At 37.7% G+C, this 12,775-nt stretch overlaps 1 protein-coding gene across 1 annotated transcript; it reads left to right on the top strand.

Moving 5' to 3' along the window:
• The first annotated feature begins 638 nt into the window (after positions 1 to 638).
• On the top strand, positions 639 to 12,323 carry LOC122091696 (ATP-dependent Clp protease proteolytic subunit 5, chloroplastic-like). The gene is made up of 9 exons (XM_042661766.1): positions 639 to 978; positions 1,068 to 1,190; positions 1,294 to 1,411; positions 1,505 to 1,597; positions 2,544 to 2,589; positions 2,716 to 2,788; positions 7,394 to 7,428; positions 7,538 to 7,626; positions 11,798 to 12,323. Exons 1-9 carry the CDS (start codon positions 851 to 853, stop codon positions 11,999 to 12,001), a joined length of 909 nt encoding a protein of 302 aa, XP_042517700.1. The 5' UTR covers positions 639 to 850; the 3' UTR covers positions 12,002 to 12,323.
• Positions 12,324 to 12,775: the final 452 nt, after the last annotated feature.

The following is a 12,775-nucleotide window of genomic DNA, read 5'->3' as shown; positions in this document are numbered from 1 at the left end:
AAAGAAGGGGCAAAATGACCGATACACACAGATCTATTCTGATATCGATTTGGATTGGTATAGGCCAACACAGAACCAGATCAGTATTGGCTATAAGACTAATAGCGAGAACAAAATCCATGCATAGGACTCAACAAATGAAAGGTAAGTTAGAACATTAGGATAGTGAGTACGACAAATTGGTTGGTAAAATGAATGTTAAACAGAAGAAAAAATGGCATACCTAGTGCACGGGGCTCTTGCCACTACAGGGGCTAGGATGCTCATAATGTATGCATCATTACTCTTGTTTTGGGGAGAGACTGTTTCTCAACTCCAATTCATCACCTACTGCTATAAGTTTCAATGAAGCAACCTTATCATTTGAATGAATTTCAAAAGCTCTAACCCAAATTGAGTAGATTGGGTTGATAGGAGTATGCCCAATCAAGTGAGAGGAAAAAGCATCCAACACTGCTAAGCGAAGCAAATACTTGACTGAAATAAGAAAAGATGCTTTTTCGGATTCACTGATTAGTCGAACGTTGCTGTTCCACTGTACCGCGTTTTAGAGGATCCATACTGGCGCAGACCGTTCCATAGTAGACGCCTCGGGTTTGGAACCCCGAGTTGACCCAGATTTTGTTGCTTTCTATCGCGCTCAGGGTTCAAGTCCTCACGCAACTTCAACCATATCGTTCCGGCGGCACTTTTGCGTCAGTGCGGTTGTGCATTCTGTTTGGAAGATAAGATTTACGTAACCGAAGGAGGAGATCCAGCCATCCAGGGAGGTTTTCAAGGATAACTCTGGTAGATTAAGCTGAAGTTTTACTAAAATTTAGTGGCGGAGTAACCTTAGGGCATCGTAATAATGGCGCATTCTTGCGTCGCGATGTCGGCTTCGGCACTCAGAGTCAACACTTTCGTCTTCTCCACACACTCTACTTCTCGCCCTGAATCTGGCAGGCTCTCCCTTCCCATTGAATCCACGCCTTCCAGGTTCCAAAGCAGTTATTTATCCATCTTCCTTCGATAATATCCATCAATGCAGTGATTTGGTTGATTGGTTCTTATGAATTTTTTTTCAGGAGATTAAGAAAATCACTTTCTAATGGGAAAGCTATCCGAAGATGTTCTCCGACGATGGCCGTTTACTCCGAGGAGTTCTGGGAGCCGGAGAAGAGTCGGCGACAAGGGATTTGGTCAATTAGGTTGTTTTGTTTGGGGAGCAGGGAATTATTCAATTCATGTTCTGATTTTTTTTTTTTTTTTTTTGGTTCTTTTCTGAAGAAATTTTGGATTTTGAATCTGTAGGGAAGATTTGCAACTTCCATCTTCACCGCACTTCCCGGCTTATGCACAAGGAGGGCAAGGGCCATCTCCTATGGTGCAAGAGCGTTTCCAGAGTGTTGTTAGCCAGCTCTTTACCCATGTAAGGGATTGGGTTTGAATTTGAATTTCTTTTACTTGCTAATGAGAATTTTCAGTCACTTACCTACTGAATTATTGGGCGTCATGCAATCAGAGAATTATTCGTTGTGGAGGTGCCGTTGATGATGACATGGCAAATCTTATCGTTGCACAGCTTCTTTATCTTGATGCTGTCGATCCGAAAAAGGTTCTATTCTGTGCTTTCCTTGTTTACCTACGTTTTGGTTATCTGGAACGTTATTTTCTTTCATTACTATGAGCTTGAAAGTTTTTGTTCTGCTAAAAACGTCATATTTACATTTATTTTCAATTGGCAATAGTATCTGCATGGGCAAACATAAAGTTGTAGCCGCCTCAATGCTATAATGACAGTGTTGTTAACCGTTACTATAAAAAAATTTGTTCAGCAATCTTGAGGTTATCAATAATGGGCTCTCTATAATTTTCCCTAATTTTCACCTACCTTGCCCTCATGTTTTTGGGGACATCTTATTTCTGGTTTCTATTTTTTTTTGTTATATGTAGCCTTAGCTCCAATCTTATTAGTAAGAAATAGCTGGTATCTGAAAGAGGAAATGATTGAACTAGATGCATGGCCCTTTTGAATTGGCACTTTTGGCAGGCCAACAAAAGGTTGGGAGGAAATTGACTGTGGTTGTTCAGATGGCCCAGATTTATGTGCTAGACACTAGTCATATGGACTTTGGTACTTAACCAGTCCCCTGTGCCCATTTCTTCATGCAGTCTGTTGCATGTAGTGATTGACTTTTGTAGTGTATTTGCTTAGCAAAAGGAACATTTGGTTAGCAACCTTCATCGCTGGCCACTAAAATTCTGGAAAGATTTTTATTTCATGCTTCTACTCCTGTTGCATTGATAATGATTCATTTTGAACAAAAAATGAATTGTAGTGAAATGTTTGTCTTTCCTGTTGCTACTTTACCATCCTTCAATATCAGTGAGTGACATAATTGGCTTTAGTAGCCTGCTTGGCCTTCTTTTGAATGTTAAGCATTCCAATTTTCATTCTCTGTTTGGTTGGATGTATGTTCCTATGTAATCAGTGGAAATCATAGAAGAGCATTTGGCAAGAGATTGACCAATTAGTGCATTTGTTGATAATTTGTGGACAGGATATTGTCATGTATGTGAACTCTCCGGGAGGATCAGTGACAGCTGGTAACAGAACTTAAAAATTTTCATTGTCATTTTTGTGTTGTTTCCTACTCGTAGTTTACATATAAAGAGTTATGAAATTCAAAATTTGGGTTTTATCTGCCTGACTCCCTATGTCATTTCCATTAGGTATGGCTATATTTGATACAATGCGGCATATCCGACCTGACGTTTCAACTGTATGTGTAGGGCTGGCTGCTAGGTATGACAATTTGTTTTAGGTTCTATGTTTTATTTTTTTTTATTTTACTATGTTCCTCAACGGTTCTCCATTGGCAAGCATGCCTTCATGCGTGTGCCTCTTAAATGAGAAGTTGGAACAACACCACATTGTCATCTTTGATGATCATGTCTACCAACTGCCTTTCACTTGCAACTAAATAAGTCAATGGGTTGGCCACCTTAATCAGCTTGTAAAATTTGACCATGGATGTGATTTAAAAGGGCTTAAAGCTGTTGTGCTTTTAAGATGATAATAATTCTACCCAAAGAAAAAAGAAGAAGATGATAATAATGAAATACAACCTATGCTTTATCCACCAGAGACGAATTGCGGGGCTGTGGGGCACCTTGTGATAGAAATAAAATATCGCTTTGTACTGAAGAATGATTGCTGAAACAAATTTTTATTAAAGAAGGCAAAGCTGATTGTTGATAGTTCTACAAGAACAAAAATTTAGAGAGGATTTTATCAGTGTTGAGCCTGAAATTATGGGAAGATGCCTGGTCTGGCAATGTTCCTAGACATTCTTTCTCAGAAACTCTTTAGAATTGAGATGGATGGAACTGATTGGTGGTGAATTACGTTGTGATGGTTTGTGGGTTATGTGGTACGTGTCCCTATGCTTAGAAGGCATCTAAATGATTGGATGGTTCTGGACTTGCTGACATTGCCATTATGAACAATTATGGATCATTATTGTTGGAGTTTGGATTCCTAAGGTTGTGTCTTGTAAAGTATTTCTTCAAAGACTTCATAGGTGTCCAATTGATGCCCCTTGGGAGAGGACTATTGAAACTCATATGAGAAAGGAAATTACTATTTCGGAGAACTAATTTGGTTTTATGCCTGAAAAATCCACAATGGAAGCTATTTTCTTGCTTAGGAGACTCATGAAAAGATATGGAGAGGGCAAGAAGGATCGCTCCATATGATCTTTATTGACCTAGAAAATGCCTACAAGAGAGTCCCTAGAGAGTTAATCTGGCATATACTTGTTAATAGAAGGGTGTCATGTAAATATGTGGATATAATTTAAGAAATGTATGATGGTGTGGTGACTAGCGTAAGAATTGTTAGCGGTTAAGGTAGTGAATTCTCAATTACAATTGGGTTACATCAAGGATCAACCTTAAGCCCTTATTTGTTTGTGTTTATCTTGGATGACTTAACCAGAGGCATGCAAGATGAGGTTCCTTAGTGTATTTTTTTGCTGATGATATCATTTTGGTGGATGAGACAAAAACTAGGATTAAAGCGAAGTTGGAGTTATGGAGATCAACCTTGGCATCAAAAGGCCTAAAGATAAGTACAACTAAGACGAAATATATGGTGTGTAACTTAAAAATACAGGGATGGCTGATGAGGTGGTGAATATCGATGAGAGGGAGATTCCATAAAGTGATTATTTTAGATATCTAGGCTCAATCCTAATTAAAGAAGGCATCATAGAGGTTAATGTTGCCCAGAGGATTAAAATAGGATGGATGAAGTGGAGAGGTACGCTTGGAGTGCTATGTGATCGGCGTTTTCTTGTAAAGTTTAAAAGGAAAATTATATAGGACTGTCATACGACCGGCTATGGTATATGGTGTAGAATGTTGGACAGTTAGGAAGCATCATATGGATAAACTAAGGGTAGAGGAGATGAGGATGTTGAGATAGATGTGTGGTAAAACTAGGAAGGATAAAAATAAGGAATGACCATATTAGAGCTGGGTTGGGAGTAGCTCCGATTCATGATAAGCTACGCAAGAGTCGTTTGAGGTGGCATGGCCATGTTCAACGGAAGCCTAGGGATTCCCCAATATGGAGGAGTGATCATGGTTTAAAGTATCGGTATATATCGTACCGTATCGTCTGATATGTATCTGTATCGGCTGATACCGATACGATACTATTGATATGATACATGGAATTTTTAAAACCCTTTTTTATCGATACGTATCCTACGATACATATTGATATGCACCGATATACCACCGATACGATACACACCGATACTCTGAAAAATTAAAAAGTGAGGCAAACTGTACATTTCGGTATGTATCGGTACGGATCGGTGTGTATCGGTATGTATCGATCGACACATACCGATACAGTATGTACGTATCAATATGGTGCGCTACGGTCATATAATGGCCAAGATGGGTGGGTCATTTTTCAGAAAAACACGATTTTTTAGGGGTTTTTGTTCCAAAGTTGTTGCTGGCCATTTTTCTTTCTAACTAAAGTGGAAATCAAAGTTGGGAATGAGGATTTTACATTTGTGGGCCAACTAAAACCTTGGATTCTTAGTGTGATACTCTCAATTTAGTGTTTATGTATAGTACATGTTATATATATAGCTTTTTTAACTATTTTTTAAAGTATATAAAAAGTGTTTCTTTCCATTTATTTGCCTATCTCTGATACGATACGATACCTTCCGATACATATCTTAATTTTGGACGACCGATACGGCAACCGATACCGATACTTTAATCCTTGGGAATGATTTGGTTCAGATTGAAGGAACTGAAGGGCTAGAGGCAAGCCTAAAATAACAATAGGCAAAGTGGTGAGGGAAGACATGCTTAGCTTAGGCCTCGTAACATGTATGACTTCGAATAGAGCTGATTGGAGAGCAAGGATCAATGTGGCCGACCCCATTTAGTTGAGATACGACTGTATTAAAATATCTAAGACAATGATTCACAAATCACATTATGCTCACATCTATTTAGGCTTACATATTATGAATTGTAGCAAAGTCCTCAAAGAGGCTAGTAGGGTGGGTTCGACAAAGCATCCACATTTATTCTTTCCTAAACTGGATTAATTTTCAATTCCTCCCTAGTCCTTATTCTTCTTATTTTTCAAGAGACAATTGGCTCTTAATTTGAGCATTGGAAGAGTCGCTTTTGTTTTGTTTTGTTTTGTTTTTTTTTTTTTTTTTTTTTTTCAGAGATATGAATGTTGCGTTAGGATTTCCTGGGCTTGACTTTTGGGTGCTGAAATTTTCAGTTGACCTGGTTGGGGCTGTTGGATTTTCTTTCTGTTGGAGATAGAGTTGAAGTTGCTGTAGTTAGTGGACTTTCTTATTAGGAGGTGTGGAATGAGTTCTTCACCGTTCTAAGGGAGAGAGATTAGGCCTTCAGTGATTTGCATAATTTGTTGATTATTTCTAGTTTTGCCACATATACAACAACTCATGTGAAACTGAGTATAGGTTGCAAGTTCAACTTACCTTGAAATTGTACTACTCAAGGTTCAAAGTATCGGGTTTCGACCCTTGAGGAGACCGAAATTTTGGTTGAATTGTGGGAAATTTCGAGGAAACCAGGGAATTTTTCATGATTTGATGGAAACTTTGGTTTCGACACCCAAAATGTGTTTTTTTTTCCCCTATTTTTTGTGTACATTATGTTTTAGACATTTCTAACACATTTACATAATTAGTTTCATGGAAAAAACACCTAAAGTCATACTTGTGGTGTGAACCAAAGTTTGCTAATGTACGTTGAGTCGTTGACTGAAACTATACTGCATAGTCTACATTATATGTATTCTACAATCTACATAAGTACATAATTGTGAAATACATGAATAAAAGTTTAAAACAAACAAAACATAATGCAAATGATCCAAAATAAATAATAATATTACATAATTGTGAGTTATCTCTCAAGTCTCAAGTCTCAACACTCAGCACTCAGCACTCAAAGGTCAATTCCAAGTAGAGTGTCTAGGCGGTTCTAGTCCACGAGCTGCGTACCATTGTAGATGTTGTAGCCGCTCCTCTGAATGCACCACATATGAGTCTCATGACATGTTTTGGGCTCAGTTGTTTTGGTAGTCCATCATTGTCCATCTATAAGATGCATCATCAACATTAGCTAGGTATCCCAGTCTGGGGAATGGCTCAATCACAATGATAGGATGTGGATGTGGCACACAAGGTTGGGATGGATATCCAAAGATGCTGTCAACAAAAGATGACCCACCTTAGGTAGATTTTGGAAGATCCAAGCTTAAATTGAAGTTTTTTGGGCACAAGGGGAAAATCTTTAGTGTTTTCCTAAGTTTCCCACTTCACAGAGAAGAAATATAGAGAGAGGGTGTTTTATATAAGGTTGGTTCAACCCAAAGGGTCGAACCCATTGGTCCACTTGAAATTCCCCACATTTCGGTCGAAATGTGGGAATTTCGGTTGATACCTGTCGAAACCAGTGACTTTTAAAAGTCATAGGCTATATGGTATCGGAGTCCTGGGATATAGTCGAAATGTGGAAAATTTCAATGGTATCGCTCGAGTTCTTGAACCATGGTACTACTTATCACCATATCCTTAGCCCAACTACTTGTGTTGGCTACAGTAACTCTATTTGACTTTTCTTGCATGGACCCATCTGGTTATTGATGAGATTTTTTTATTTTTTTATTTTTTTATTTTTATTTATTTATTTATTTATTTATTTATTTTTAACTTTTGATGACTTCTTTCCATCTTTACTGCTACAATGGATGTTTTGCTTTAAGATTGCTTCATTGTCTGCCATTTGAATCAATCGATTGCCATTACTAATATTTTCTTTTGATGAACAGTATGGGAGCTTTCATTCTTAGTGCTGGCACCAAGGGTAAGTTGTTTCTATGAATTTAATTGCCAGAAAACAAAGTTCCTCTTTTATGGTTGATAATTTCTCCCTTATCTTTTTGAACTTGTCCTTTTTTCACAACCTTAACAAGGAAAACGGTATAGCTTACCAAACTCGAGGATAATGATTCATCAACCCCTTGGTGGGGCTCAAGGTGGACAAACTGATATCGACATTCAGGTAAAGTTCTTCTTTCCATTGGGAATGTTATGGTAGTTGGGAACCCATTTCCCTTATTAATTTATTCTTCTTGGAAAATATTCGGTATGTTCCTTGGGGGCTATTGGGCATGCTTTTTGTTCCAAGTAAGTGTTGTTGCTCCATAAAATGCTTTTGCATGATTCCCCCCCTCTCCCTGATAGGGATTAGGTACGTTTTAGGGGGTGATTCTTGATATAGCTTAGGCATACATATGCATGCAGTATTTAATGAAAGTAGTCAACTAGACTAGAGTGGACTAACATTAATTCTGTTTGTAGAAATATATAGATATAAAAATAAATAAGGGAGTCCTAGTGATCTTAGCATAGTTTTTAAGGCGGTAAGGCGACGGAGGCATTTGAGGGTCTTTCGGAGCGCCTTAGCGATAAGGCGGGCATAAAGCGCCGCCTTATTGACTAAAGCGTTCATGTGTAATTTTTTTATAAAACGAATCTATTTGGCTCAAATCCTAGTTGAATCCTATTACTCATTTGTTAAATAAATATTAAAGGTTCATATTCATCCCAATGTAAGATATTCATCAAGGAAACAAATTATTAAAGTGAATAAACTAAGCTTATCTTCATCAATCATCAATCATCATAACATATTAACATATAATATAAATACATAATTATGAAACAAAATTATAAATATAAAGAAAAGAAGACATAAAAAATACAAATATTTATTATACTTACCTCTATGATGCCAAAATGAGTGCCTAAGCCCTAAGGTCATCCACTATATTTCTACTCCTGTCAAAGAAGAATGAAGCTCACTGCTGCCGGAGCAAAATGGTCGCCTGGATTAGTGGTTCTTCCTTGTTCCTTGATTCCTTCTCAAAGCCCTTTCTTAAAACCTTTGACAAAATCCAAACCCTATTTGTGAATCGTGTTTTTGTTTTGTTTGTTTTGGTTATTTTTGGTGGAGTAAAGCTGATCTTATACATCTCAAGTGTTTACAAAACCATACACCTACTAATAAAAAATCTATATTTGAAATCTTCATCAAGTAATTTTAAAATGTGTAAAAAAAAACCCATAAGGCGCCACTTCACACAAGGCGGAGCACTGCCTTACAATCTCGAGACCGCATCAGTGCCTTAAAAACTATGGGCCCTAGGAGTGCTTAAATTAAGTTAGGATTTAGGGAAAATGATGGTGAATGAATTTAAATTTAGACTCGCTGTTTTTAGGGTTTTTATGAAGTTGGGTCACGGTGCTAGTGTGGGTTCTGTCAATGAAGGACAAAAATAGCCCGTGTAGATAAATCCATCTCCAAGGCTAGGGTTTGATCGTATACGGTGGACCTGTTTAATGGTTGAATGGAGAGGTTATGGGGATGATGTAATGGTTGATTTAATGAAGAAAATAATGCTGAAAGGGAATGGTTTCGTGGTAGGAATACGCTGCTGTAGCATTAAACCGAAAATAGGAAGTAGGAGGGAGGAAGAAGGGAAAGAAGAGAGAAAATACCTATGGATCCAACTTTAAATAGGATGTGAATCCACAAGCAATGGCACAAAGATTTTTTTTTTTTTTGGGGGGGGGGGGGGCGGTGGGGAGAGGAGAGGGGGGAGGGAACACTTCTTGGATTTTAAAATTCATGGCGAGCTATTTCTACGTCTCTCAAAGCAGCTGACTTGCCAAGCAAGGCCTAATACTACCAAAACTAGAATTAAATTCCAAAGAATTGGCAATCACACAGTGCCTTTATAAGTACTTATTTACAAACTGCCTCTGTGAAACAAATTTAACTTTAATTGACTTTATCTTTGAATTTACTTGGTTTTATAACACTACAGTTTAACCCCATCGAGTACTGGCATAATACTGCTAACTGTGAAAGCATATGATAGATCCTTTTGTTTTTTCTTTCCCCTCTGGAAGCTTGCATCCCCTTTCCAAGGATTCAGTAGTTATCAAAATCTTATAAAAAATTTACATATCTAAAAAAAACACTCTCTTACAGAGGTACTTCATTATTTGTATATGGTGCTTCCATGGTCTTTTGATTTTCAGATGGTATCTTGGCTATTTTTAGGGAAAAGTCCCTCTGACCAAGTGGTGTAGACTACGCTAGCTCTCTCTGCCTCTATCTCTTTACTCTCTGCCCCCATGTTGATGAATTATGTTCCACATTCTTCATCGGTTTGCTCCCCCACTCCTTCTCCCATAAAGTTTTATGCACTTCTTACCAAATTGATTAGTTTGGAGTCCATATGGGGTGATTCAACATTTTCTTTTTGTGTTTCCTTTTTTTTGCCCTCCCTTGGGAATGAGGGCAATAATGTCAAGTTCTTAATGTTGCAACAATTCCTTTTTGTCATTGAATTTGTGAAACACCTTGAGGTCTCCTCTTTGACCATCTCCCAATTTTTGAAAGGAAATTAATTCTGAAGCCCTAGGGCCCAGGTCCTTATTTTATTTCAAGATGTCAACGCAGTTACCTATTCTTTTAATCCCATCTCAAACCACATTACCTTTTTGCCAAATCTAATTATTTCAGATGGTATTAATTGTTTTAGGTACTCAACCTAGTGTTTCTTTTGGGCCCGCAACAACAAAAAATTTCATTAATAAAGCAAGTGTGTAAATAATATACAAGTTACACTCTTGTTTGTATCTTTTGCTGTGCATCATATACAAGAAAGATATGAAAACAGCATGAACGTTTTATCTGTGAATCAAAATGTCACATCTCCAGAAAATTATTCCAATCAGAGGCAAGAGCCTGTGGTCCTCTCTCCCCCCTTTCTTTTCTCTGATATATTCACTACCACATAAAAGACTCCTCCCAGGAGCTAGCCACCTTCTGAAATTTGAACATATTCAAGTTATAGTCAACGTAGTTTTAAGAAATGCATAATCTATTGCCTTCAACTCCTTGTGCTAACCCCATCAAACTTGGCTCTGTGATGACTTTCCATGTTCTTAGATGGCTATCAGTTAGAGAACTTTAAGTTTCCAGAATTGACTAGAGCTGATTCTTAAACCTTCTCCTTCTATAGCAATGTAACAACTTTCTATTTTCTTATATAAAATTGTCCAATTCTGATTTTTTTGTCTGCTTCTGTAATTGATTTATTACTCTACAAGAACTCATCCATTTTCCCTTGATCCCTCTTCATCACCATCTTTGTATCTGTTTTGGAAGATGCATAAGCAAGCCTAGCAGCAACACATTTTCAAATCTTTAATGGATAAGTACTATGTTTTGGGGACATCAATTAAAGAGCAACAAGAAAATGTTCTGAATTCTGAATTCTGAAGTGATTCTTTGTGGACTTGAGTTATGCTAAATTCCTAGTAAGTTCCTCTCCTTTTATTTGATATCAAAAGCCTTTCTTTTCCACAACCACAACGCACTGGGTTTGCATCCTTTTGGTGCTAACTCAATCAAATTTTGGCTTTGTGATTCTTTTCTACCTTCACAAAGTGGTTCTCACTGTTTTACCAGAATTAGCTTGAATTTCACTCTCCAATCTCTTCCTTTCCTCTCATTAATGAACCCAAGTTTGTATTTTCTTTATCTACAATACTCTCTGTTTTTTCATTATTGTTTCTTACCCCAAGTGAAATACCTCTTTTTCCAAATTTCTTCTGTCGAGCCCATGTAAATTCTGCATTCCATAAGCCTTTCTTGTCACTCGATCCCACCTCTTCAGCCTTGGATCTCTTTAGATGAAACATGAGCTGCAGCACATATTCAAGTATTTAATTGATGAGGGCTAATGTTTGGATCTCTTATAGATGAAACATGCCCATGCTATGTTCTAACCATCCAGCAGGGTTTGGATGGGTCCTCCCCTAATGCTATGAAAATAATTCCTAGCATTGGAGATCTCTTCGGCGGAGCCTGGGATTCCCCTACATGAACACCATTTCGTTACTTCTAACATCATTATTATAGTAATGGATGAACAACTGCCTGACATTTGCTTGGGATGTTTTTGTTTTGGTGTAGTCTGGGTTTGCTCTATATCTTATGTGTGCACCATGTTCCTTGGTTTTACCATTGTTATACAGGAGTAATAGCTGACACTTGCTACCACGTCAGTTTATTAATTAATTTACCTTGAAGCAAGTTTTTTTTTTTTTTTTTTTTAAAGAATGCAGTAGTAACCAGTGACCATGTTATTTCCCAGGCAAATGAGATGCTGCATCACAAGGCTAATTTAAATGGGTACCTCTCCTACCACACTGGCCAAAGCCTTGAGAAGATCAATCAGGACACTGACCGTGATTTCTTCATGAGTGCAAAAGAAGCTAAAGAGTATGGGCTCATAGATGGTGTCATCTTGAACCCTCTGAAAGCCTTTCAGCCACTGACACCTAGTGCCGAACAATGAAGACCAGTATCACATCTCACCTTCATACATCAATTATCACACTTCTATCTTGAATCAATATCAGAGAATGAACCAGGGAAGAATATAATGTTGCTTGTCCTTGCTAAGATTTAATGGTATGGTGGATGTGTCTTCCACAGAGAAGTATTTAAACAGTTTTTGAGCTATAACAGTGAAATACAAAGCTTGAGATCATTGTTAAAGTCAGATTTGTAGTTTTTGGGCCTGCATAGTTTATTGAACAGTCTCAGGAAACCTGCTTGAGTTTACACTGGATCTTATTTGTCAATCATCATTAATTCATTAGTATTGAAGGACAAAATTGTGTCTGAAAACCCCAATTTGTAGAATCAGCTTTCAAAGTACGCATGATCCAATTGTGCAGAGCGAAGTTTAAGATGTGGGTAACAGGAGTATAACAGGAGTGAAGCCATTGGTCTGTGCTATTTCCAATTCTGTGATATGATGCCCTTGAGTGTCAGAGGAGCCTGTAGATGGATGTTAGAATCAAGATATGGTTTGAGGAGTATTAAAACTGTGATTGCTTTTGAGATGTTTTTGTGAAAATATTTATATCTTCTTTTAGATTCCAATTTATGGGGTTTCATCGATTCAGATTTGAATTCTTTTAGAATGTTCGAATGGGATAGAGGCCGAATCCCATGTTTTGAGAACAAATTAATTCATGACCTATAAGTGATGCATAGCAGGCAGGTTGCTTTGATAATGGTATCAGGGTGGTAATCAGGAAGAAAAGGGGGGGGGGGGGGGGGG

Source organism: Macadamia integrifolia, chromosome 10 (assembly GCF_013358625.1).
Source record: "Macadamia integrifolia cultivar HAES 741 chromosome 10, SCU_Mint_v3, whole genome shotgun sequence".
Classification (NCBI taxonomy): Eukaryota; Viridiplantae; Streptophyta; class Magnoliopsida; order Proteales; family Proteaceae; genus Macadamia; species Macadamia integrifolia.
This window is presented reverse-complemented; position numbering and strand designations above follow the sequence as displayed.

What these genes read in the sequence shown, in the direction of transcription:
- LOC122091696 (XM_042661766.1), top strand. Translation starts at nt 851, where the DNA reads ATGGCGCATTCTTGCGTCGCGATGTCGGCTTCGGCACTCAGAGTCAAC. An exon ending in ATGCTGTCGATCCGAAAAAG is followed by an intron (nt 1,598 to 2,543) that starts GTTCTATTCTGT and finishes ATTTGTGGACAG; the next exon opens with GATATTGTCATGTATGTGAA. An exon ending in TCTTAGTGCTGGCACCAAGG is followed by an intron (nt 7,429 to 7,537) that starts GTAAGTTGTTTC and finishes AACCTTAACAAG; the next exon opens with GAAAACGGTATAGCTTACCA.